Source organism: Mauremys reevesii, linkage group 24, assembly GCF_016161935.1.
Source record: "Mauremys reevesii isolate NIE-2019 linkage group 24, ASM1616193v1, whole genome shotgun sequence".
In the NCBI taxonomy this organism is placed as follows: domain Eukaryota; kingdom Metazoa; phylum Chordata; order Testudines; family Geoemydidae; genus Mauremys; species Mauremys reevesii.
In genome coordinates, this window is record NC_052646.1 from 6483189 (window position 1) to 6510795 (window position 27607).

The window sequence follows — 27607 nt, forward strand, 5'->3', positions numbered from 1 at the left end:
CCCTTGGTGGTTTGGAAAGGGGATGGGGGAGGTTGTACCCATGAGAAATTGAACCTTCACTGGACTGGGCATGAGACTCAGGTGTGTTACCAGTGGCACAAGCAGGACCAGAAAAACCTAGATGCAGAACCAGCCTTGGCCCCCTGATGTGCACAGAAAATGGAAGGGGCAGAACCAGACAGAAGTGACACTTCCCAGCTGGGTGGAGGCTGCTTTTGGCTGCCTCGTAGGAGCTGCCATCAGCAGGACCGAGCCGCCTGGCCAGCAGTATCGTTCCCTGGTGTGAGGGGGGATTATGAATGGGAAACTATGTCTGAATGGAGCTGTGTGAGGTCAGGCTCTCTCTGCATCCCTGGCCTGGAGCAGCTACTCCAACAAATTCCTTAGGAAACGGCTGCTTTTCCCAAAGGGCTGGATCCACAGGGCCTCGTGCCAGCACCCGTCTATCTTCTCTCAGTAACATGCTTTATCAATGGGAGGGGCTCCCCCAGCCACAGAGCCTGCACATGCCGCCTGGTTTGATCCTAACTCCTCGTTCTGAAGCTGTAATTCTAAATGTTGCTCATTTAAAAAAATATGCCACCTCCTCCCTCATGTTTCCGTTCCTTTCTCTAGCAGCTGAGATGCACAAAGCTCAGCATACTCTACTCCAGTGCTTCTCAAACTTTTGGGGTTTTTTGGACCACTTGAAAATTGCTGAGGGTCTCAGCAGACTGCTTAATGATCTTTCCAAATGTTGTTTGTACCATTACCTAACTATTGTAAAGCACTTTTGATAAAAGCGCTATATAAAAAAACCCTTAATAATAATTAAGTTTTTTGTTCTACAAATAAAAGCACACAACTCCTATTCTAATATCAGGAGTCTTGCCTTTCTAATGCGATGGTTGTGCCCGCTCTCCCCCGCCACAGCAGCCTCCGAGCTGGGGCTGGGAAGGAGAGGGAGACTTTCCCCTGCCACAGCAGCCACAGAGCTGAGGCTGGGAAGGAGGGCTGTCTCACCCCACTGCCCCCTCCCACATATCCCCTATTACTCCCAAGGCCACCACCTCACTTTACATGTGTCTTCTGCAGGGTCCAGGTACCTAATCAGTGGAGCCACAGCTGCACTAATTAGGTGGGTGGCCCTTCATTCTCGTGTGCAGCCGCCCAGGTGCGCACCTTAGAGGGAACTGTCCGCGACCACAGTTTGAGAAGCTCTGCTCTACTCCAGACTCATTCTTACATTCCTTGGGCCAGATTCTGCTTTCCCTGACGCTGGTGCACACCCAGGAGAACTCTGCTGAAGGCAGTGGAGTTACTCTGGGTTTACAGGGGTCACTGCGAGCAGTATGTGGCCCTTTGTATGTCATTTGGGGCCAGGCGATGAACCCCTCACTCCCACTGGGGAGCCGTTAGTCACAGCAGGGTCCCACTGACGTTCCAGGGACTGCTCCCATCCGTAACTTCTCACCCGTGTGGGTACGGGTGTTACAGTCTGACCCTTAACATCCACGTTCTGTTACTGGCTGCTAAACCAGCCCTGTGGCTCACCACAGGTGAACACACAGACCTGATTCTGATCTAAGTACTGACCCCAAAGCCACAGCGCGACCGGCCTTGGGCTGGGCTCCCTCCGCAGAGGGTCAGTGCTTGGATGGGAACCTCCTCCAGGGCAGGACATAGGTTAGCAAACCGAGCAGGTGACTCCATCACCCTCAGTCAGCAGCAAACGCCCGTCCTGGTGATAGGGGTGTGATGGGGTGTTCACCCCCACTAGGCTAGAAGGGGTTAATGAGGCTGAGAAGGGGCCAGTTAAAGGGATAGGCCCCAGCTGAGGGGAACTAAGTGGCCTTAATAACCCCTGAATGATGATGGAGCCCAGCTGAGCAGGAGCAGGCGGGGCTGGTATAACACCAGGAACCTGGCAGCAGAGAAGGGCAGCGGTGAGGAAGGCTACAGTCACTCTCTGGGCATGACAGAGGGAAAGGAGGAAGCCCGGGGCAGAGGAGAAACCCTGAGGACCCAGGCCCTGAAGGAAGGATTTACCTAGGAGGGTGGTGGAGGGAAAGCCTGAGAGAAGCGGAGAAGGAAAAGACTCAGGGAAGCCCCAGCAAGGCGGGACATTGCAGACCTTAGCCGCTGACTCAAGAGTCCCTGGACTGGAACCAGGAGCAGAGGACAGGCCCAGGTTCCCCTACCAGCCGCTGGGGAAGTGGCAGAGTCAGGGCAGTGGATTTGGTGATGACCTGGGACCTTAGTCCTGTGGCACTTTGATAACCTGGCAGGGGGAAACACCCAGTGACCCAGACAGAGGGCCAAGGCCTGACGAGGGAGCAGCCAAGCCAGGAAGAGGAAAGGGGCAGAAAAGTGCATCCCTTCTAAATGTGGAATCCGGTTCTCTCTGCAGCTTGTCTTTGCCTGGCACTGAAGGCTGAGAGTTGCAAACCTCCATCAGGAATTTGGTTCCTCAGATACATTGAGCGTCCAAACTGCCCTTTTAAACCTCAGCCCCAGTAAAATCCTACTGCAAATCCAGGCCAGGTCCTCTGCTGAGCCCACTCTCCTGTTAGCCCACGTTGATCTCCAGGCCGTACATGCGGCTGTCAAGGTTCTAGCCAGGCACTCGGGGTCCAATCCCTGCTCTGCTGCAGGCTCCGTGTGTGACCTGGGGCTGGTCACTTACATCCCAATGACTTTCAAGCCTTAGTCCCTGTTGAAAGTGGGACTCTGCCGCTCAAATCACTTAGGGGCTTTTGAACATGTTTCCCCAAGTCTCTCTGGGCCTCCACTCCCCAGCTGTAAAATGGGCACAATTCCTCCCTACTCTGCAGCAGGTGGTGAGGATAAAAAAGTAGACTGTGAGATTAACAGAGGTTTGCTGAAGTGGGGGCCTAGTGCCATGGATGTGCTTTGTACAGGTGCATTGGCATCATCCCATGCAAAGGTCCTATGGGCCAGGCAAATCAGCTTAGCTAGAACTCAGGCTATGGTTTTGGCATGGTGTTCACGGTGACCATGAATCTGAGGAAAGTCCATGACTCCTGCAGTGGCTGCTCCTGGCAGGTGAGGCTGGGCCTGGCTCCTAGCCATGGGCCTTGCAATTGGACCTATGTGATCAGAGCCCTACTCAGGTTTGGCACATCTGTCCCTCCGTTTCCATCTATAGAGCGGCAGAGGAGCCAGGGTGGTCTAGCTGTTCAACCCTCCACGTGCTCCCTGCTCCCTCCTTCTCCTATGGTTGTTTTCCTGTACCTCTGCCTGAAATTTATTGTCAATTGCCATGATAAAATTGATTTAGGTTACCAAGTGGTAATCTAAATCCTGCTGACTTTCAATGGTATCTAAGATCATGAGAACCAGATTTTGAGATATTTAGGTGCTTGAAGGTGCAGCTAGGTGCCTAGGGAGATTTGCAAAATCAATGGGAGTTAGACATCGAAGTCACTGGACAAATTTTCAAACATGCCCTAAGATTATCGCTCCCAGTCACACTTAACTGATGTAAATTCCTTTTACACTTGATCGTCTTTTGTACACGTCTATTAAGAGCCAAGAGAAAGACAAAGGGACTGTCATGGTTTTGATTTTATTTCTACATTATGTTTTATAAAAACAAATTGAAACTGATCTTAGAAAACCACAGGCTACAGGACAAACACCCATGTTTGCTGCAAAGGGCCAATCATTTAAAAATAGATCAGAACTGGCTGCTCGGAAAGCTGCACTTGCTGCTGTGGTCATTTTCAGCCCACGTATTTTGCCACTTTTATTTTGTTTGTTCCGCTACCAAAGCGCTTGGGTCGTTTGCTTTTTCACGTCTCACTCCCTGCGTTCGGTTACCAAGGACGTGTAAACTGCTCCCCCCAATTCATCTGCAGCCAGGGGATGGTTAGAGCAAAGGTGAAGCAGAACAGTCCATGAAATAACTGCAAAAACGGGGATTTACCGTTCAGCAGTGTGAAAGAAAGTAAATGTTACAGCACAAACCAGAGACACTGAGAAAATAGCTCAGTCACTAATTATCCACTGTGCAGTGTTACCTAGTGGATAGAGCACTGGACAGAGACGTGGGTTCTATTCCCAGCTCTGCTGCTCGGTTATTTCGGGTAAGTCACGTCACCACTCCGTGCCTCAGTTTCCCCATATATCAAATGGAGATAACATTACTGACCTCCTTTGTAAAGTGCTTTGGGATCTACTCATGATGTGCCTGGAATTATTAGCATAAAAGGGAGCCAAAGAATATGCACAAGTATCAAAGCCACCCGCTCCTGGGATTAATCATGGTGTATTGTGCTGCATGAAGTGTTTGCACTACACCCAGGATGCCCACAAACTCTGGACTAACAAGGCCAGACCCTGTGTTCCTGGTGCACCCAGCACTATTCCACTCAAATCAATGGGAGTTTGGAGTGTGCAAAATGTAGAATAAGAAATTGCACAGTTTGGAGGCAGGTGACAAAGTTTGAGTTGTTCTGGGGTCTGGAAATTCAGCCACAGGGATTTCCTGGTCTGATTTCTCAAGCGAGCCTCACTGTGAGCATTCAGGATTAATTTAAAGACCTTCAGTGGAGTGATGCTGATTTACACCAGCTGAGAATCTGGCCTCAAATTACTGCTCCGTATCATGTTGTCAAGCAATAAGGTGCAGTAGTGGATAAAATACTGAGGCCGCAGCGAGAAGCCCGTTTCTCAGCTGTTCATCACCCACGGCTGTGGCCACACTTCCAGAAGAGCCCAGCTCCCATTCAGGGTACGTCTACACTGAAGCTGAGAGGGTAGCGGCTCAGGTCACTGCCCTGAAAAATAGCAGTGTGGCCACGGCAGCAGAGGTGGCAGCTTGGGCTGACCTCCCAAGTACAATTCTACGCGACCTCCTGGACACGTACTTGCACAGCTGGCCCGAGCCATGGACCATGCCGCTGTGGCCTCACTGCTATTTTCACCACACTAGCTCGAGCAGAGCTAGCGCATGTCTGTCTACCCAGGCTGGGAACTACCCTGCCAGCTGCAATGTAGACGTATACTGAGGCACCTTAATAAGGGCCAGAGTTGTACAAGTGCTCAGCTCATTAGACGCCCATTGGATCCTCATCTCTCGGGAATCGAGCCGTAAGTGTGCCAGTGGGGGCTGCTGGCGGCCGAGCACAGTTGAAAATCGTGCCATTCGTTAAGTGCCTAAATGGGAGCTGGGCTCTTTAAAAATCTGGCCCCAGTGGTGGGTGCTGATCCCTTGGGAAAATCATTTGCAATAGGCAGCAGGGTACCATGCTGTCTGCAGAATCGCACCTTTAGCCAGTGTCATATGCAGCAGTCTGACCCGTCAGAAAGCCCCGGTACCTGCTGTCTCTGCACTAGACATTCTTCTGTGTTGAACTATCTCAGGCATATTCTACATTGTGCCACATCCTAATGGTTATTTTGTTATTCTGAATTGTTCTAATATATCCATATTTGATTCAAATGCAGCAACAGCCAACAAGAAATGGATTGTCCCCAAAGGGTTCTTTAAGAAGCCTCGCTGAAAAGCATCTATCACCACAGTACAACCCCCTCAGCAGTTCCGACCAGGATGTTGGACCATTTGCACTTGAGCAGCTTGCAAGCCAGATGCTTTTATATTTCATCTTTCAGGATATTGTTTGTAACAATGATGCTGTTCGCCAAATATCTGCTTTTGTCTTTCATGGGTAAAGCTTTTGCTTTAGTCGTATCATTAAGCTTTAGAATTGAAAAAGGAGCCTTTTCAATAAGACATTCATGGTGTCTGGTAGCTTAGGACAGGTCTGCTATAGTTTAGATGCTCTTCCGTTTACTTTTGCACAATGTAATCTGATTGCATTTGGTTTAATTCTGAACAATTCAGTTTATTTAGAGCAGATTGTGACCTGCTGAAAATTGACTCTAATAACACAACCTCTTTTCTTCCTGCAGTGGTACGAGTGCAGTTATTTTTGCACCAACTTCAACCGTTCCTGTTTGTGAACATTAATGATACAGCAAAGATCCAGTGCTCTTCCAAAGAACAATTTTTAGCAGGAGGTGTGAGAGCTCAGTGGTACAGGAGACGAGAAGGTGAGGCCCCCATGTTAATTAAGAGATGCTCAGATCATCAAAATGTAAATAAAGTTGCTTGCATATTGGAAGGACACAACTTGACACTGGCAATCTACAATGCCCAACGGAATGACTCGGGGGTTTATTACTGTACCAATTCGTACATCATCTTGACTTTTGGCAATGGATCCACTCTGATTGTTGGAGGTAAGAAAACTGAACTGAATGATTAGAAATGAAATTGAATGACAATGCAGGCATAGTTTATGTGCACGTTAAAATGTGAAAAGCTGCTGTGATTGTTTATCAAAGATTGAATTGTTAGAAGACAGACTGTCTGAATCCAAAAAAAAGCGAGTAAACTTTGGTTGCTGAAAGAACAGAAAAATATATTTTGCACAAATAAAATATGAAATTAGTGAAAATGAACTCTTGAAGATTTTCTGTCATATTTTTGTTCAGGGCGTGTGCTAGGAATATTTTTAACCTAAGAGCCATGTTCAAATGACACAATACTTTGAAATTGGGGAAATGTTCTTAGGACTGCATCAGTTTCTAAGATAGCAGAAGGGAAACGCTGCTAAGTGCAAATGTGTGTTTAGTTTGGGCTGGATTTCATTTCATTTGTCAGTTTCTTCATATTTTCCTATTGTACAACACATTTATCCTTTGAACTATTTTCATCTCGTACGAGTAACCCCCTGAATCAGACTGCAGCTCAGCTGAGCATCACACTGAACTCTCTGCTTTACTCTGCAGACAGTTACACCACTAGCAGTTGGGTGCTACCTCTGGCTCCATCTCCCCAAGGCCTCCTCTCCTCCGGGACGGCTGATCTGGCTTGCGTGGTCCATGGCGTTTCCAACCCAGTCCAAATTTCCTGGAGTATTTCTGGGGATCTGCAGGATCAGGGGCTGATGCATTCGCTGAAAGCAAAGGATGGCTCCTTGGTGTTCATAAATCACATCAGCGTCCCCGTGGCCACCTGGACCAGTGGGAAGAATTTCACCTGTGATGTTAAATTCAACTCTTCTGGCAAGAGTGTGAAGAAAATTGCCAGGTATGTTGAAGGTGAGTGATTCTATATTAGGGTCTGGGAGTAGAGGGGAGTCAGATCGATAGCCCAGCGAGGGCCTGGTCCGTGACTGGGTCTCCGAGGCGCTATGATGATTATGACGGTAATTAGACATGTAAAGTGTCCATGGTCAGAGCGACTTTGATGCAATTTGCAATTAGAGAAAGTTGTGAAATGTCGGGTAATATGTAGGAGCCGGCAGAGCTGCTGAGAACTTTGGGGAAGGAGGAAAGGGGAATCGCGGTGCTCACAGACAGTGATTTTCAATAGAAATTGTCACACCGGCCGTAGCTGTAAAGCATCCTACAGAGCTAAATGACGACCAGTGTCAGAGGGAGAAGGGAACAGAGGCACTTGAGGGTGCAGAGAGCTGTTTCCTGGTGAGATGTGGAGAGGTGATGAGGTGAGGAGAGAGCTACAGGGAGGATTTTGTAGGTGGCAGAAGGTGCAGAGAAGATTCTGGTTACAGGAGGAATCATCGGCCTAATGCCACAGGCACAAGAGAGAGACTGAAAGGTGCTGAAGGCTCCTGTATCCTCACTCCTCAGGGGTTAAGGCCCGTGGTGAGATGGGGATCAGGAGGGAAGAGCTGGATGTGGTGGCATCACGACCCTCTTGGCTTGAGTCAGCCACTTACTTGTGTCTGTTTTTTAGCTTCTTCCACAGCCCCTGCCAGCGAGTGCTCACATTACATCGTGCCTCTTGCGGCTGGTGCTGGTCTGCTGCTGCTGGTGGTGTCTCTGAGCCTCGTATGGACCCTCTGCCCTTCCACACTAGGTAAGAAACACAGCTCAGCCCAGACACTCTCCCGCAGAGAGAAATCCCACTCCCCTGCTTGCTACAAGGGAGTCCAACTATCCCGTCCAATACATGAACACGCTGCAAATGTCACAACTGCCAGCACTGATCTCAGAATGTTTGTTTTCTGAAACTTGACTTTCCTGTGTCGGGAGAAAGGCTTTGTTCTCCGTGACAAAGGGAGCGATGTAGAAAGGCTTCTACTGCCCATGGCCCAGGCACCTTGTCTGTAGTTCACAAAGAGCAGTAGCCTTTCTGATGAGCCTCTCTCCAGGTGCCATGCAGGGTGGTGCCCTGCGCACCCACAGCTCGGATGCACCATTAGTCAATGAACTACAGCCGGGGGAGTGACTGTGGAAGGAAGAGGAACTTTTACTGTTGTCTTTGTTTGTTCCAGGATTCAAGCCCAGGATCTCAGCACCCCCAGCCTCAGAGGAGAACCAGGTACGTCATGTTACAAACCGATCGGGTCTAAATCAATGTGTGCAGTGTTTGTTGTAGCCATTTTGGTCCCGTATTAGAGAGACCAGGTGGGTGAGGTAATATATTTTATTGGACCAACTACTCTTGGTGAGAAATCACGCTTACAAGCTTACACCGAGCCCCTCTTCAGGTCTGGAACACGTACTCAGAGTGTCAGTCAATGTGTCTCTCAGCCATTTCTAGTCCCTCAGTCCAACTTCATGTATTTCACACTTAAACTGATTGATCTTGAAGCGAAGGTGAAAGTCGGGTCTAGCTGCTGGAGTAGCAGAAGGGGAGCAAGGAGCCTTCATGCCAACTCTGGTACCAACTTACTGTGGGATGGTGGGCAAGTCACTTACATGCTCTGACTCAGTTTCCCCATATGTCAAAAAGGGATGAGACGATGAACTGCGCAAGAATGCTGAGAACGTCAATGTTCTGTTGTTACTGACCATGCCCTTTACAGGGGGTTTGTGCAGCTGGGAACATTTTTGCACTTAAAAGATAAAGCGCCATAAGAAATTATATTTGTAAGGCACATGAAGATTTTCCAGTGAAAGGTGCTATGGGCCTGATCCAAAGCTCACTGAGATCAGTAGGAGACAGTCCATTTCTATGGGGGTTGGATCTGGCACGTTATTGTCAGTAGTTGAATTCTTAAAGTCAGAATCTGGGGCTGGTTTCCATTCTGATAACGCGCACAATTTACAGGACAAGTAGAAGAATCAGAAATGAGAGGGGATTTTTCATCAGGCTAAACTCACTTGGAGGTTCAGTTCTCTCTCACCTTGTATCGCTTTATTTTACAAGGAGGTGGCTAATTTTAATTGTCACCAAACAGGATGGAATCTTATACGCTCATCTGGATTTCGATTCGCGGAATCGCAACGGGCGCACGATGCAGCGATCGGCCAGAGGGAAACGTGTAAAACCCTGAACTGTCTAGTGCAGGGGAATCCACACGTGGGAACTGATGGCTGGTTCTCTGCTGATCGGACGTAGCAGCTGGAAGAAGGCTCTGTCTGTCTCCATCTTCTTTCTTTTTTATTTTCTCCATTTCTCTGTTTAGAATAAAGAGCTCAGAAAATCCCCTCAGAGTCCAGCCTCATGAGATGGGAAATCTCCTTCTGGGTTATAAAGGCATCACGGTGTAAATGACTTTACACATCACTTGTGATTAGATTGGAAGCTCTTTGGGGCAGGGACTGTCTCTTTGTTCTGTGTTTGTGCAGCGCCTGGCACAATGAGGCCTGGTCCATAACTGGGGCTCCTGGGTAACAAAATCCTCCTCCTCCCTGCATCTGTACAGGGACCTGGACTCGGCTGAACGGCTGCAGCTTCCCTGCACAGAGTGAGGCCGGATGGCAGGAGCCTGCAGAGAGGACGTGCAGCCCCTGTATATGCCACAGCTCCCAGCTCCCCTGATCTTCAGCTGGCACATGCTCCCTTTGCAGTAACATTACATGGACATGCAATGGGATTGTGAAGGGGAAGGACGGATGCAGGAGGAGCTGGGAAGGATAAGAATCTCTGCCTAGGCCAGGGCTGGAGCTGCTACTCCAGTTCTGCCTCCACAGGCTGCTGCTTTCCCCCATGGGCGAGATCCACAGAGCCCCATGTGCCAGCCCCTCTGTACCATCTAACGATAACACGTTACCAATGACGGAGCTCTCCAGGTGCCTGATTCTGCACGTGCTGCCTGTTTGCATCACAACTTGTTGTTGTTCAAGCTGTCATTCAAACATTAAAAACAGACGGCAACCCCACTAGTGAGGTTTGTGTTGTCTTTATTGCCTGTTCAATGCATCAGGCTCAGCTTGTTGCGTAATAAGAAAGGTGACGTCTTAAATCTTTTGGGCCAGATTCTGCTCTGGTTTGCAGCAGCATAAATCTGGAGGAGCTCTGTTGCAGTCAGTGGAGTTACTCCAGATTTACACTGGTGTCTCTGAGAACAGAATCCGGTCCTTTCTATCCCACTTTGCATCTGTGTTTCTTTTGATGGATGATACAACAAATGTGTTAACACACGACTTGTTACACACACACACCTTCAAACATGGCGGATGGTGATCAATTGTTCTTCATTTCCAGTAAAGGCTTAATCTGCAGCAAGAGAGATTTAGGTTACATGTTAGGAAAAACACATTAGGAAAAACTTTCTAACTCTCAGCGGAGTTCAGCTCTGGAACAGGCGTCCAAGGGAGGTTGTGGAATCCCCGTCGTTGGCAGGTTGAACAAACACCTGTCAGGCATGGTCTGGCTTTGCTTGTCCAGATGCCTGTGCTGAGGCCGGACCTTGAGGACTTTTCACCTTCTCCTATAGTCTGACATTTCTATGATTCTCTGAGTGCCAATCAGAATGAATGACTAAGGGCCTGAATCTGATCTCAGGTTACCCTGAGTACTGAACCCCATGGGGCTGCAGGAGGGCCCAGATTTCCAATGTGACTTCAAACTGAGGTCTCGAATGAACAGTGACTTGCAGTCACTGAGGATGCTTTCAGCAAGACGAGAGCAGCTGGCTCCGGTTCCTTGGCCAACTTCCCATTTGGGTTATTACTCGAGCTGGTCAGGTCTTTAGAAGGAACATTAGAAGGAACATTTTTTTGTCAGAAAATGCCCATTTGTTGAAATCAAAGGGCGGGGAGTTTTATGGGAAAAGGGTGAGCTTTAATTAATGTTTTTGACTTTACAAAAAGTTTCAGAATTGACAAATGAAACATTCCAGTTCTCCTGTTCAAAATGATTCCTGGCTTAGACATTTAAGCTAGTTATTGCCAAAAGAAAATTTAAAAATTTAACAAAATTGTATATGGTCAAAATTTGAAAGGAAACATTTCAAAATCATTAAAACAAAACGCTTCCTTTCACCCAACCCAGAATGATTTTTCGTTCCAGGAACATTTTTGAGATTTTGATTATTTCATCCTAGTTCGTGACAGGAAAAGTTTTCTATTCCTTAAAATTTTTTGGGGGGGTGGGAAATCCATTTCCTGCCCATCCATTTTCTGCACATGAGTGTAAAATGCAGCTCTGGTTGGCTACATTGTTCCTTTTTCCCTCCTGCCCTAAGGCTCTGCGCAGTGCTGCTGTGGGGCTGTCAGACAGCTGCCCCGCCCCACCCCCACAGGGGATGAAGATTTTTCTATGCACAGAACAAGGGCCCAATCCTGCATGGTGCTGAGGCACCTGCTGTGATGAGCAGGGCAGACGCAACACTCTGCAAAGTCAAGAGGAGTGGGGGGTGCTCAGCTGCTCTTAGGATCAGCTCCTAGGTTCAGTTCCTTTAAGCACTGTACATTGTAAAGCAGTGTGTTGGGATCCCTCGAGCAGTAAACAGAGCATTGTGCTGTTGTCATCAGCGTTACTTGGAGGTTTATAACGGGCACTTGCTTTTATAAGGGATTTTGCTGGGCAGACATTGTGCTTGAATAACATTATGATTTCCTTGGTCTTATCTGTACGACCACTGACAACATTCAGCCCCTTAACACCGAGCCTGGAGACCTGATTCTCATCTGCACTAAACCCCTTTCCACCATGGTAACGCCCAGGGGCCTGGAAGTGGGTGTGAGTGTAATTTATGCTCCTCTAAACTCCTCTTTACATTGGTGCAAAGGGGAAGCCGTGTCACTGTGAGTAATGCCCTTGGGCTAGAAATCAGGCAGAATCTTGGCCAGCCCAGTCGTCCTTCATCAGGCCAAACTCCTGCTTCCACTTAACATTGCCTCAGCCAGGGACTGCAGGATTTAGCCTGGGTCACTCCCCGGCCATGGGAGGGAGGAAGGCAGGGGAGGGAAAGGAAGGAAGAAGATAGATGGTCCCCGGCATTAGAGAGCTGCCAGGAAGGGGGTTGTAACAGATCAATCCCCACTTTGCCACGGGAGCTGCAGCCAGTCGGTGCAGTCTCAGAAAATGGGGTGCGGTCTACGGAATCTGGTCTTTTTTGAGCCAATTGCTCTATTCACTAGCCCATGTTGCCCTCTGTTGTCAATTGTTTCAGAAGCGTCACTGACAGATGCACTTTACTTCTCTCTCCATAGTTCATGCAGCCAGAGGCAGCTTTCTAACCAGCCCCGTTCAGTTTGTTTGTAGCCAGTTTATTGCTAGATCCAAGCAGAGGCCCTTAACTTCCATTGACTTCAGTAGGAGTGAGGCCCCAACCCACTTAGCCATGTTTGACAATCCCACTAGGCACCTCTCTGCCTGTATAGGCATCGAAATACTTTTAACAATCTGGCCCTAAGTAACTTTTGAGACTGGGACTTGTACTCTTGAAAATTGCATCCCAGGTTGTCTTCGTTCTCAAATGTCAGAGCTTTCAGGGTGATGATTTAAGGTACAATTAAAGTCCTCCAAGATGCCAAACGATCGTTACATGTCTGTGTTGTACCAGCACAAAATATGATCCATTAAACCAAACATGGAAGGCTGGGGAGAGAGTTGCATTGGGATTGTCAAAAGAACTTAATGATTTAGGGGCATTCTCCTTTGAAAGTCAAAGGAACTTGTGCTCTGAAGTCAGTTGGATTTGTTTATATAGATCATCCATATTCTGAATGTTTGAGTTTATTCTCAATCATTATATACACTCCTGTGCCATTGGGATGCAGAGAAATTCTACAAGAAATGTGCAGCTTCTGTAGATTCTTTAACTCACAAATCTAGTATCTATCACCACAGCACATTCTCCTGGGAGGCGTTCCTCACTGGACATAACCGAGACACTGTACCCAGTCACTGCAGCAGTGCACTGGGCGTCAGCCTTTGGGCCAGTGTGTCAGGATTTTGTTCTACTTTTTTTATGAAAATGATCTTTGCCGAGTATCTGGTTTTATCTTCCTTAGGTAAAACTTCTGCATTAAGCTTTGGAAGTGAGATAACAGCCTCCTCAGTAGGACATCAGTATTGAATATCTATGATATGTTTGGATTTTAAGTGCATTTCCATTCACTTGTACAAAGTTATAGCAGGTTTTTTTTAGCAATTAGGCTGCAGAGCATAGATGTTATCAGATTAAATAAATTCTACTGCTGAGCTATCCAGTCCATCTGGGGCAGCTGGAGACCTGATGGAAACTTACTATAACAATCTTTTATTTCTCCAGTGCTAGGAGTGCAGTTATTTCTGTACCAGACTCAGAGGATCCAGTTTGTGGAAGTTAATGACACTGCGAGGATCCACTGTTCTTCCACAGAAAACTTGGAAGGAGGAGGATTGAAAGTGTTTTGGTATTTGAGAAGAGAAGGTGAGACACCAACATGCATTAAGCGCTGTTTGGATGATCAAAATGTAGGTAAATTTGATTGCAAGCACGAGACACACAGCTCGACCCTGGAAATCAGCAACACCCAAAAGACTGAGTCTGGCATTTACTACTGTGCATATAAATACAGCAGCTACCTGATCTTTGGGAATGGAACCACACTGATTGTTGGAGGTAAGGAACCATATAACTTGTTTAAGGAGACTAGTAATTGATTGACAAAGCATATTTCATGTTCCCATTAAAATGTAACAAGATCCCATATCTATTGATGAATGGTTAAAAGGAAAGCTTGCTTTAAGCCAAACAGATCAGCTAAACATTAAATATTATGGGTATAGAAGGGATATAACACACATGCATTTTATAAGTAAAAATGTTAAAACTTGAAAGTGCCAAAAATAAACTATTGAAGTTTCTCAGTGACTGTTCAGGGCATCCAGGAGGGGAATATTTCTAACCTAAGAGCCGTGACTGCATGAAACTATATGTTGAGTTAATGAAATGTTTATAAAAAATTTAAAATTGCACCCAATTTTCCACCTGGCTAATGCAGGTACATATTGCGCTACTTCCTAGTTAGTGGTGATGTGATGATTTACTATTTCCTTCTTCAATAGATGTGTTTCTTTGAATTAATGTCTTAGTGACAGTGTTGTTGAGAGACAAGGTGGGTGAGGTAATATCTTTTATGGGACCAACTTCTGTTGGTGAGAAAGATAAGCTTTTGAGCTGACACAGAGCTCTGAGTAAATTCCCCGACCTGAAGAAGAGCTCTGTGGGAACTCAAAAGCTTATCTCTCTCCCCAACAGAAATTGGTCCTATAAAAGATTTTACCTCACCCACCTTCTCTTAGTGGAAGATTAACATCTTTAATCAGACTGCAGCTCATCTGATTATCACACTGAATTCACCACCTCCTTCTGCTCAGACAGTTATACCAGCAGCAGCTGGGTGATGCTTCTGGTCCCATTTCCATGGGGCAGTAAAGTCACTGGGACAGCAAATCTGGCCTGTGTGATCCATGGAGTGTCCAGCCCAGTCCATGTTTCCTGGAGTGTTTCTGGGGAGCTGCAGGAACAGGGGCTGACGCGCTCATTGAAAGCAAAGGATGGATCTTTAACGCTCATAAATCACATCAGCGTCCCCATGGACACCTGGACCAGTGGGAAGATTTTCACCTGTGAAGTCAAATTCAACTCTTCTGGCAGCAGTGTGAAGAAAAGTACCAGGTGTCCTGCAGGTGAGTGATATGATATTTGAGGCCAGTGAAGACCCAGTTGTAAAATACATGTAAAATGGCCACAATTAGAGCTGCTTCTATGTAATTTTCCGTTTCAGAGAGCTGGAATATTTTATGTCTTATTTAAAAATAGGCAGATTTGTGGAGAATTTGGGAAAGCTAAACTGAGACAGTAGAGGGCCAGCAAGACAATGTAGGTCTGATTTCTAGAGCAGCTTTCACCCAGATTGTACCCATAAAGCACTATAAAGAATTAAATAAGAACAACTCCTGGGGAAAGGGGAATTAAACCCCAAGGGTTTAATGAAAAGGTGCAAAGAAGATTCTCTCAGTCGATTGGTGTCAGCTTCCTCCACAGCCCATCCCAGCGGGTGTGTGCCACAGACGGCGCGCTATGCAGTGGCCATTTTCCTGGTGGTGTTGATGGTGTCTCTGAGCCTGGCCTGGAGTCACTGCTGTTCTAACCCAGGTAATCAACACACTACAGTCCGTCCCGGGTGTGGAGACGTAGCAGCAGCCCTGTTAATAGTGGGGCTGATTTCTCAGAAAATCACAAAATTAAAAAACAGCTCTACCGTCCCTTCTCTTTGTCCTGACTGAACATTTATTCCTTCCAGCACTCCCGTAACACAGCAGTTCCTCCATAGAGACGAGTGCTGTATTCAGCCGGGCTCAGGGCTGGGAACTGCTATTGCATCTGATGGCTGAACCCACTATTTCTACCATTTATCATTTGCTTTATCACACAGGGCAAACTTCTGCCTCAGATAAGCAGGTGAAACTCCCATGGGAATCTCTGGGCAAATTGAGTTGGGATGTGACCAGTGATGTAAATTACACAGCAGAGGCCTGGTTAGCCCATCAGTCGTAAATGCACAACTCTCATTGAAGGGCAAGATAATCTCGGCCTGGGTATAAATTGAGTGAAAAAAATTTTAATTTCCTCTAATGAGCCATTGACTGAGTCTTGAAAATGAGTGAATTTAGGATGCAAATGGTTCCAATGCCCCTGTAATTCTGCTAAGGCTGGATTTGGCCTTTTCTGTCTGTTTTGGAAATTCAGCAAAAGAGCGAAAGCCGCAGACTCAGAGGAGTTATCGGGTACATGAAAAACTGTCTCAATCCTAAACTCACTTTTCAGCCAACTGCTGGACATTGAAAGCAAGATTCCCTTGATCATTTCAGTGCTAATAACATGCACTGTTTGGATAGTGGAATTTTAAATAAAGCTTAACTGTCTGTTTGTAAATATAACTGGTTGTTGTGTCCAAATCTATCGAAGTTTTACTAATTAACCTTGCAGGGAGGTGTCTAATGTTGCTAAATGTTGTCAAACAGGGTCAAACCGCTTATGCCCAACTGGAGTTTGATTCAAGGAATCACAACCAGAGCAGGGAGCAGCGACCAGTGAAAGGGAAAAGGGGGAAATCGCAGCCCACACGGGATCCAAGCCTGGACACTCACAGCTGTTTCACTGCCGATCTCAATGACAGGACCATCCTGTAAGGTGCTGACTTTCTGTACAAGCTGTTGGTTGATTTTTACTGCTTCCTACTGCTCTTCACGGCTGCTCCATGTGGCTCAGTTCCAAAATGTAACTGAAAATTAACCCACTCGTCCATCTAGCCTCGGCAGAGCAGGAAGTCACAAAAAGAACCAGACCCTTGCTGGTGGGAGATTTCCTAGTGTGATATGGAAGACGTTGTCCTACAGGTATCTCAGCAACATATTGATGCGTTTCTGGACAAATCCCACCCCTCTGTGGGTGCAGAGGGTCCCAGACCACAGGAGCAGTGCGGTGTCACTTCATAAAGGGGGGCGGGATTGCAGGAGCCTGTGTGTCACCTACGTGCTCCCTGTGCGCCCTGGAGCTTGGCTCTCTGCTCAGTGTGGCCCCAGGGAGAGGGATGGGGTTGGCAGGGAGTGAATCCACCACTACACCAATGCTCTGGACAACTAGGGCCACAGAGCCTGCTCCAGCTCTGACGTTGGGGTAGCAGCTGTGCAGTGGCTCCAGCACCGTTCTGTGACCCGTGAAGGAGACGATTCCTCCCCTCGTCCCCCCTAGAGATCCTGAGCTCAGTTACTCAGGCTGGGCGCTGCTAACAGGAGCTGGGGCTCAGGGCCTGCCTCACTCACACAGGTCGTCACAGTGAACTCAGCTACTCTCCTGTCTAAGCCGAGCCCTTGGTGGTTTGGAAAGGGGATGGGGGAGGTTGTACCCATGAGAAATTGAACCTTCACTGGACTGGGCATGAGACTCAGGTGTGTTACCAGTGGCACAAGCAGGACCAGAAAAACCTAGATGCAGAACCAGCCTTGGCCCCCTGATGTGCACAGAAAATGGAAGGGGCAGAACCAGACAGAAGTGACACTTTCCAGCTGGGTGGAGGCTGCTTTTGGCTGCCTCGTAGGAGCTGCCATCAGCAGGACCGAGCCGCCTGGCCAGCAGTATCGTTCCCTGGTGTGAGGGGGGATTATGAATGGGAAACTATGTCTGAATGGAGCTGTGTGAGGTCAGGCTCTCTCTGCATCCCTGGCCTGGAGCAGCTACTCCAACAAATTCCTTAGGAAACTGCTGCTTTTGCTGAAGGGATCGATCCACAGGTCCTCATTCCAGCACCCGTCTATCTTCTCTCAGTAACATGCTTTATCAACGGGAGGGGCTCCCCCAGCCACAGAGCCTGCACATGCCGCCTGGTTTGATCCTAACTCCTCGTTTTGAAGCTGTAATTCTAAATGTTGCTCATTTAAAAAAATATGCCACCTCCTCCCTCATGTTTCCGTTCCTTTCTCTAGCAGCTGAGATGCACAAAGCTCAGCATACTCTACTCCAGTGCTTCTCAAACTTTTGGGGTTTTTTGGACCACTTGAAAATTGCTGAGGGTCTCGGCAGACCACTTAATGATCTTTCCAAATGTTGTTTGTACCATTACCTAACTATTGTAAAGCACTTTTGATAAAAGCGCTATATAAAAAAACCCTTAATAATAATTAATGTTTTTTGTTCTACAAATAAAAGCACACAACTCCTATTCTAATATCAGGACTCTTGCCTTTCTAATGCGATGGTTGTGCCCGCTCTCCCCCGCCGCAGCAGCCCCCGAGCTGGGGCTGGGAAGGAGAGGGAGACTCTCCCCTGCCACAGCAGCCACAGAGCTGAGGCTGGGAAGAAGGGCTGTCTCTCCTTGGCAGCCGCAGCCCTGGAGCTGGGGAAAGCTGCCTCTTTCTCTGGCTGCTGCAGCCCTGCACATCCCAGATTCCCCTCACTCTTTCTTCTCACCCCACTGCCCCCTCCCACATATCCCCTATTACTCCCAAGGCCACCACCTCACTTTACATATGTGTCTTCTGCAGGGTCCAGGTACCTAATCAGTGGAGCCACAGCTGCACTAATTAGGTGGGTGGCCCTTCATTCTCGTGTGCAGCCGCCCAGGTGCGCACCTTAGAGGGAACTATCCACAACCACACTTTGAGAAGCTCTGCTCTACTCCAGACTCGTTCTTACATTCCTTGGGCCAGATTCTGCTCTCCCTGATGCTGGTGCACACCCAGGAGAACTCTGCTGAAGGCAGTGGAGTTACTCTGGGTTTACAGGGGTCACTGAGAGCAGTATGTGGCCCTTTGTATGTCATTTGGGGCCAGGCGATGAACCTCTCACTCCCACTGGGGAGCCGTTAGTCACAGCAGGGTCCCACTGACGTTCCAGGGACTGCTCCCATCCGTAACTTCTCACCCGTGTGGGTACAGGTGTTACAGTCTGACCCTTAACATCCACGTTCTGTTACTGGCTGCTAAACCAGCCCTGTGGCTCACCACAAGTGAACACACAGGCCTGATTCTGATCTAAGTACTGACCCCAAAGCCACAGCGCGACCGGCCTTGGGCTGGGCTCCCTCCGCAGAGGGTCAGTGCTTGGATGGGAACCTCCTCCAGGGCAGGACATAGCTTAACAAACCGAGCAGGTGACTCCATCACCCTCAGTCAGCAGCAAACGCCCGTCCTGGTGATAGGGGTGTGATGGGGTGTTCACCCCCACTAGGCTAGAAGGGGTTAATGAGGCTGAGAAGGGGCCAGTTAAAGGGATAGGCCCCAGCTGAGGGGAACTAAGTGGCCTTAATAACCCCTGAACGATGATGGAGCCCAGCTGAGCAGGAGCAGGCGGGGCTGGTATAACACCAGGAACCCGGCAGCAGAGAAGGGCAGCAGTGAGGAGAGCTACAGTCACTCTCTGGGCACGACAGAGGGAAAGGAGGAAGCCCGGGGCAGAGGAGAAACCCTGAGGACCCAGGCCCTGAAGGAAGGATTTACCTAGGAGGGTGGTGGAGCGAAAGCCTGAGAGAAGCGGAGAAGGAAAAGACTCAGGGAAGCCCCAGCAAGGCGGGACATTGCAGACCTTAGCCGCTGACTCAAGAGTCCCTGGACTGGAACCAGGAGCAGAGGACAGGCCCAGGTTCCCCTACCAGCCGCTGGGGAAGTGGCAGAGTCAGGGCAGTGGATTTGGTGATGACCTGGGACCTTAGTCCTGTGGCTCTTTGATAACCTGGCAGGGGGAAACACCCAGTGACCCAGCCAGAGGGCCAAGGCCTGACGAGGGAGCAGCCAAGCCAGGAAGAGGAAAGGGGCAGAAAAGTGCATCCCTTCTAAATGTGGAATCCGGTTCTCTCTGCAGCTTGTCTTTGCCTGGCACTGAAGGCTGAGCGTTGCAAACCTCCATCAGGAATTTGGTTCCTCAGATACATTGAGCGTCCAAACTGCCCTTTTAAACCTCAGCCCCAATAAAACCCTACTGCAAATTCGGGCCAGGTCCTCTGCTGAGCCCACTCTCCTGTTAGCCCACGTTGATCTCCAGGCCGTACATGCGGCTGTCAAGGTTCTAGCCAGGCACTCGGGGTCCAATCCCTGCTCTGCCGCAGGCTCCGTGTGTGACCTGGGCTGGTCACTTACATCCCAATGACTTTCAAGCCTTAGTCCCTGTTGAAAGTGGGACTCTGCCTCCTAAATCACTTAGGGGCTTTTGAACATGTTTCCCCAAGTCTCTCTGGGCCTCCACTCCCCAGCTGTAAAATGGGCACAATTCCTCCCTACTCTGCAGCAGGTGGTGAGGATAAAAAAGTAGACTGTGAGATTAACAGAGGTTTGCTGAAGTGGGGGCCTAGTGCCATGGATGTGCTTTGTACAGGTGCATTGGCATCATCCCATGCAAAGGTCCTATGGGCCAGGCAAATCAGCTTAGCTAGAACTCAGGCTATGGTTTTGCCATGGTGTTCACGGTGACCATGAATCTGAGGGAAGTCCATGACTCCTGCAGTGGCTGCTCCTGGCAGGTGAGGCTGGGCCTGGCTCCTAGCCATGGGCCTTGCAATTGGACCTATGTGATCAGAGCCCTACTCAGGTTTGGCACATCTGTCCCTCCGTTTCCATCTATAGAGCGGCAGAGGAGCCAGGGTGGTCTAGCTGTCCAACCCTCCACGTGCTCCCTGCTCCCTCCTTCTCCTATGGTTGTTTTCCTGTACCTCTGCCTGAAATTTATTGTCAATTGCCATGATAAAATTGATTTAGGTTACCAAGTGGTAATCTAAATCCTGCTGACTTTCAATGGTATCTAAGATCATGAGAACCAGATTTTGAGATATTTAGGTGCTTGAAGGTGCAGCTAGGTGCCTAGGGAGATTTGCAAAATCAATGGGAGTTAGACATCGAAGTCACTGGACAAATTTTCAAACATGCCCTAAGATTATCGCTCCCAGTCACACTTAACTGATGTAAATTCCTTTTACACTTGATCGTCTTTTGTACACGTCTATTAAGAGCCAAGAGAAAGACAAAGGGACTGTCATGGTTTTGATTTTATTTCTACATTATGTTTTATAAAAACAAATTGAAACTGATCTTAGAAAACCACAGGCTACAGGACAAACACCCATGTTTGCTGCAAAGGGCCAATCATTTAAAAATAGATCAGAACTGGCTGCTCGGAAAGCTGCACTTGCTGCTGTGGTCATTTTCAGCCCACGTATTTTGCCACTTTTCTTTTGTTTGTTCCGCTACCAAAGCGCTTGGGTCGTTTGCTTTTTCACGTCTCACTCCCTGCGTTCGGTTACCAAGGACGTGTAAACTGCTCCCCCCAATTCATCTGCAGCCAGGGGATGGTTAGAGCAAAGGTGAAGCAGAACAGTCCATGAAATAACTGCAAAAACGGGGATTTACCGTTCAGCAGTGTGAAAGAAAGTAAATGTTACAGCACAAACCAGAGACACTGAGAAAATAGCTCAGTCACTAATTATCCACTGTGCAGTGTGGCCTAGTGGATAGAGCACTGGACAGAGACGTGGGTTCTATTCCCAGCTCTGCTGCTCGGTTATTTCGGGTAAGTCACGTCCCCACTCCGTGCCTCAGTTTCCCCATATATCAAATGGAGATAACATTACTGACCTCCTTTGTAAAGTGCTTTGGGATCTACTCATGATGTGCCTGGAATTATTAGCATAAAAGGGAGCCAAAGAATATGCACAAGTATCAAAGCCACCCGCTCCTGGGATTAATCATGGTGTATTGTGCTGCATGAGGTGTTTGCACTACACCCAGGATGCCCACAAACTCTGGACTAACAAGGCCAGACCCTGTGTTCCTGGTGCACCCAGCACTATTCCACTCAAATCAATGGGAGTTTGGAGTGTGCAAAATGTAGAATAAGAAATTGCACAGTTTGGAGGCAGGTGACAAAGTTTGAGCTGTTCTGGGGTCTGGGAATTCAGCCACAGGGATTTCCTGGTCTGATTTCTCAAGCGAGCCTCACTGTGAGCGTTCAGGATTAATTTAAAGACCTTCAGTGGAGTGATGCTGATTTACACCAGCTGAGAATCTGGCCTCAAATTACCGCTCCGTATCATGTTGTCAAGCAATAAGGTGCAGTAGTGGATAAAATACTGAGGCCGCAGCAAGAAGCCCGTTTCTCAGCTGTTCATCACCCACGGCTGTGGCCACATTTCCAGAAGAGCCCAGCTCCCATTCAGGGTACGTCTACACTGCAGCTGAGAGGGTAGCGGTTCAGGTCACTGCCCTGAAAAATAGCAGTGTGGCCACGGCAGCACAGGTGGAAGCTTGGGCTGACGTCCCAAGTACAATTCTACGCGACCTCCTGGACACGTACTTGCACAGCTGGCCCGAGCCATGGACCATGCCGCTGTGGCCTCACTGCTATTTTCACCACACTAGCTCGAGCAGAGCTAGCGCATGTCTGTCTACCCAGGCTGGGAACTACCCTGCCAGCTGCAATGTAGACGTATACTGAGGCACCTTAATAAGGGCCAGAGTTGTACAAGTGCTCAGCTCATTAGACACCCATTGGATCCTCATCTCTCGGGAATTGAGCCGTAAGTGTGCCAGTGGGGGCTGCTGGCGGCCGAGCACAGTTGAAAATCGTGCCATTCGTTAAGTGCCTAAATGGGAGCTGGGCTCTTTAAAAATCTGGCCCCAGTGGTGGGTGCTGATCCCTTGGGAAAATCATTTGCAACAGGCAGCAGGGTACCATGCTGTCTGCAGAATCGCACCTTTAGCCAGTGTCATATGCAGCAGTCTGACCCGTCAGAAAGCCCCGGTACCTGCTGTCTCTGCACTAGACATTCTTCTGTGTTGAACTATCTCAGGCATATTCTACATTGTGCCACATCCTAATGGTTATTTTGTTATTCTGAATTGTTCTAATATATCCATATTTGATTCAAATGCAGCAACAGCCAACAAGAAATAGATTGTCCCCAAAGGGTTCTTTAAGAAGCCTCGCTGAAAAGCATCTATCACCACAGTACAACCCCCTCAGCAGTTCCGACCAGGATGTTGGACCATTTGCACTTGAGCAGCTTGCAAGAGAGATGCTTTTAGATTTCATCTTTCAGGATATTGTTTGTAACAATGATGCTGTTCGCCAAATATCTGCTTTTGTCTTTCATGGGTAAAGCTTTTGCTTTAGTCGTATCATTAAGCTTTAGAATTGAAAAAGGAGCCTTTTCAATAAGACATTCATGGTGTCTGGTAGCTTAGGACAGGTCTGCTACAGTTTAGATGCTCTTCCATTTACTTTTGCACAATGTAATCTGATTGCATTTGGTTTAATTCTGAACAATCCAGTTTATTTAGAGCAGATTGTGACCTGCTGAAAATTGACTCTAATAACACAACCTCTTTTCTTCCTGCAGTGGTACGAGTGCAGGGATATCTGCACCAATTTCAGCCGTTCCTGTTTGTGAACATTAATGATACAGCAAAGATCCAGTGCTCTTCCAAAGAACAATTTTTAGCAGGAGGTGTGAGAGCTCAGTGGTACAGGAGACGAGAAGGTGAGGCCCCCATGTTAATTAAGAGATGCTCAGATCATCAAAATGTCAATAAAGTTGCTTGCATATTGGAAGGACACAACTTGACACTGGCAATCTACAATGCCCAGCGGAGTGACTCGGGGGTTTATTACTGTACCGATTCGTACTTCATCTTGACTTTTCGCAATGGATCCACCCTGATTGTTGGAGGTAAGAAAACTGAACTGAATGGTTAGAAATGAAATGGAATGACAATGCTGACATAGTTTATGTGCACGTTAAAGTGTAAAAAGCTGCTGTGATTGTTTATCAAAGATTGAATTGTTAGAAGACAGACTGTCTGAATCCAAAAAAAGCGAGTAAACTTTGGTTGTTGAAAGAACAGAAAAATATATTTTGCACAAATAAAATATGAAATTAGTGAAAATGAACTCTTGAAGATTTTCTGTCATATTCTTGTTCAGGGCGTGTGCTAGGAATATTTTTAACCTAAGAGCCATGTTCAAATGACACAATACTTTGAAATTGGGGAAATGTTCTTGGGACTGCATCAGTTTCTAAGATAGCAGAAGGGAAACTCTGCTAAGTGCAAATGTGTGTTTAGTTTGGGCTGGATTTCATTTCATTTGTCAGTTTCTTCATATTTTCCTATTGTACAACACATTTATCCTTTGAACTATGTTCATGTCGTACGTGTAACCCCCTGAATCAGACTGCAGCTCAGCTGAGCATCACACTGAACTCTCTGCTTTACTCTGCAGACAGTTACACCACTAGCAGTTGGGTGCTGCCTCTGGCTCCATCTCCCCAAGGCCTCCTCTCCTCCGGGACGACTGATCTGGCTTGCGTAGTCCATGGCGTTTCCAACCCAGTCCAAATTTCCTGGAGTATTTCTGGGGATCTGCAGGAACAGGGGCTGACGCGTTCGCTGAAAGCTAAGAATGGCTCCTTGGTGTTCATAAATCACCTCAGCATCCCCGTGGCCACCTGGACCAGTGGGAAGAATTTCACCTGTGATGTTAAATTCAACTCTTCTGGCACCAGTGTGAAGAAAATTGCCAGGTATGTTGAAGGTGAGTGATTCTATATTAGGATCTGGGAGTAGAGGGGAGTCAGATTGATAGCCCAGCGAGGGCCTGATCCGTGACTGGGACTCCGAGGCGCTATGATAATTATGACGGTAATTAGACATGTAAAGTGTCCATGGTCAAAGTGACTTTAATGCAGTTTGCCATTAGAGAAAGTTGTGAAATGTCGGGTAATATGTAGGAGCAGGCAGAGCTGCGGAGAACTTTGGGGAAGGGGGAAAGGGGAATCGTGGTGCTCACAGACAGTGACTTTCAATAGAAATTGTCAAGCTGGCCGTAGCTGTAAAACATCCTACAGAGTTAAATGACGACCAGTGTCAGAGGGAGAAGGGAACAGAGGCACTTGAGGGTGCAGAGAGCTGTTTCCTGGTGAGATGTGGAGAGGTGATGAGGTGAGGAGAGAACTACAGGGAGGATTTTGTAGGTGGCAGAAGGTGCAGAGAAGATTCTAATTGCAGGAGAAATCATTGGCCTAATGCCACAGGCACAAGAGAGAGACTGAAAGGTGCCGAAGGCTCCTGTATCCTCACTCCTCAGGGGTTAAGGCCCATGGTGAGATGGGGATCAGGAGGGAAGAGCTGGATGTGGTGGCATCGCAACCCTGTTGGCTTGAGTCAGCCACTTGTCTGTTTTTTAGCTTCCTCCACAGCCCCTGCCAGCGAGTGCTCACATTACATCCTGCCCCTTGCGGCTGGAGCTGGTCTGCTGCTGCTGGTGGTGTCTCTGAGCCTCATCTGGACCCTCTGCCCTTCCACACTAGGTAAGAAACACAGCCCAGCCCAGACACTCTCCCGCAGAGAGAAATCCCACTCCCCTGCTTGCTACTAGGGAGTCCAACTATCCCGTCCAACACATGAACACGCTGCAAATATAACAACTGCCAGCACTGATCTCAGATGGTTTGTTTTCTGAAACTTGACTTTCCTGTGTCGGGGAGAACGGCTTTGTTCTCCGTGACAAAGGGAGCGATGTAGAAAGGCTTCTACTGCCCATGGCCCAGGCACCTTGTCTATAGTTCACAAAGAGCAGTAGTCTTTCTGATGAGCCTCTCTCCAGGTGCCATGCAGGGTGGTGCCCTGCGCACCCACAGCTCGGATGCACCATTAGTCAATGAACTACAGCCGGGGGAGTGACTGTTGAGGAGGAACTTTTACTGTCGTCTTTGTTTGTTCCAGGATTCAAGCCCAGGATCTCAGCACCTCCAGCTTCAGAGGAGAGCCAGGTACGTCATGTTACAAACCGATCGGGTCTAAATCAATGTGTGCAGTGTTTGTTGTAGCCATGTTGGTCCCGTATTAGAGAGACCAGGTGGGTGAGGTAATATATTTTATTGGACCAACTACTCTTGGTGAGAAATCACGCTTACAAGCTTACACCGAGCCCCTCTTCAGGTCTGGAACACGTATTCAGAGTGCCAGTCAATGTGTCTCTCAGCCATTTCTAGTCCCTCAGTCCAACCTCATGTATTTCACACTTAAACTGATTGATCTTGAAGCGAAGGTGAAAGTCGGTTCTAGCTGCTGGAGTAGCAGAAGGGGAGCAAGGAGCCTTCATGCCAACTCTGGTACCAACTTACTGTGGGATGGTGGGCAAGTCACTTACATGCCCCAGGGCCGCCCAGAGGGGGCAAGAGGGCACGCCCGGGCCGCGTCCTGCCCTGCCCCCCCCCGTGGCCCCTGCTGGTGGGGGTTCGGTTCGGTTGAGCCATAGGCGCAACAGCGGCAGGAGCCGCGCGGGCGCGGGACCACGGCACCCGCCCCCAGCGTCTGGCGGGCTCCGGCTCGACCTGCGCAGGCATGCCTGCGGAGCTCAGCGAGCAAATGCGCCCCCCCCAGGTCTTCGGCGCGCTGGCGTCTAGAGCCGCCCCTGAGCGGGGGCCCCCCGCCTCCGAAGACCCCGGGCCCCCGGAATTCTCTGGGCGGCCCTGACATGCCCTGACTCAGTTTCCCCATATGTCAAAAAGGGATGAGACGATGAACTGCGCAAGAATGCTGAGAACTTCAATGTTCTGTTGTTACTGACCATGCCCTTTACAGGGGGTTTGTGCAGCTGGGAACATTTTTGCCACTTAAAAGATAAAGCGCCATGAGAAATTATATTTGTAAGGCACATGAAGATTTTCCAGTGAAAGGTGCTGTGGGCCTGATCCAAAGCTCACTGAGCTCAGTAGGGGATGGTCCATTTATATGGGGGTTGGGTCTGGCACGTTATTGTCGGTAGTTGAATTCTTAAAGTCAGAATCTGGGGCTGGTTTCCATTCTGATAACGCGCACAATTTACAGGACAAGTAGAAGAATCAGAAATGAGAGGGGATTTTTCATCAGGCTAAACTCACTTGGAGGTTCAGTTCTGTCTCACCCTGTATCCCTTCATTTTACAAGGAGGGGGCTAATTTTACTAATTGTCACCAAACAGGATGGAATCTTATACGTTCATCTGGATTTCGATTCGCGGAATCGCAACGGGCGCACGATGCAGCGACCGACCAGAGGGAAACGTGTAAAACCCTGAACTGTCTAGTGCAGGGGAATCCACACGTGGGAACTGATGGCTGGTTCTCTGCTGATCGGACGTAGCAGCTGGAAGAAGGCTCTGTCTGTCTCCGTCTCCTTTCTTTTTTATTTTCTCCACTTCTCTGTTTAGAATAAAAAGCTCAGAAGATCCCCACAGAGTCCAGCCTCATGAGATGGGAAATCTCCTTCTGGGTTATAAAGGCATCGCAATGTAAATGACTTTACACATCACTTGTGTATTAGATTGGAAGCTCTTTGGGGCAGGGACTGTCTCTTTGTTCTGTGTTTGTGCAGCGCCTAGCACAATGAGGCCTGGTCCATAACTGGGGCTCCTGGGTAACAAAATCCTCCTCCTCCTCCCTACATCTGTACAGGGACCTGGACTCGGCTGAACGGCTGCAGCTTCCCTGCGCAGAGTGAGGCCGGATGACAGGAGCCTGCAGAGAGGACATGCAGCCCCTGTATATGCCACAGCTCCCAGCTCCCCTGATCTTCAGCCGGCACATGCTCCCTTTGCAGTAACGTTACATGGACGTGCAATGGGATTGTGAAGGGGAAGGACGGATGCAGGAGGAGCTGGGAGGGATGAGAATCTCTGCCCAGGCCAGGGCTGGAGCTGCTACTCCAGTTCTGCCTCCACAGGCTGCTGCTTTCCCCGATGGGTGAGATCCACAAAGTCCCATGTGCCAGCCCCTCTGTACCATCTAACGATAACAACACGTTACCAATGACGGAGCTCTCCAGGTGCCTGATTCTGCACGTGCTGCCTGTTTGCATCACAACTTGTTGTTGTTCAAGCTG

At 48.4% G+C, this 27607-nt stretch overlaps 3 protein-coding genes across 3 annotated transcripts; all 3 read left to right on the forward strand.

Annotated features, from left to right (window-relative positions):
- Positions 1-5635: 5635 nt before the first annotated feature.
- LOC120390454 (immunoglobulin kappa light chain-like) lies at positions 5636-9386 on the forward strand. Its single transcript, XM_039513146.1, has 6 exons — positions 5636-5672; positions 5917-6246; positions 6799-7110; positions 7781-7891; positions 8310-8356; positions 9219-9386. The coding sequence occupies exons 1-6, from the start codon at positions 5636-5638 to the stop codon at positions 9312-9314; spliced, it is 933 nt and encodes a 310-aa protein (XP_039369080.1). The 3' UTR covers positions 9315-9386.
- A 3801-nt stretch (positions 9387-13187) lies between these two features.
- On the forward strand, positions 13188-15247 carry LOC120390498 (immunoglobulin kappa light chain-like; the record flags this gene model as incomplete). Its single annotated transcript, XM_039513208.1, has 4 exons — positions 13188-13224; positions 13485-13817; positions 14576-14887; positions 15234-15247. Coding segments are annotated over exons 1-4 (696 nt in total), but the record flags the coding sequence as incomplete, so codon positions are not given.
- A 7502-nt stretch (positions 15248-22749) lies between these two features.
- On the forward strand, positions 22750-26965 carry LOC120390456. The gene is made up of 6 exons (XM_039513148.1): positions 22750-22841; positions 23086-23415; positions 23967-24278; positions 24931-25053; positions 25469-25515; positions 26709-26965. Exons 1-6 carry the CDS (start codon positions 22802-22804, stop codon positions 26802-26804), a joined length of 948 nt encoding a protein of 315 aa, XP_039369082.1. The 5' UTR covers positions 22750-22801; the 3' UTR covers positions 26805-26965.
- The last annotated feature ends 642 nt before the right edge of the window (positions 26966-27607 follow it).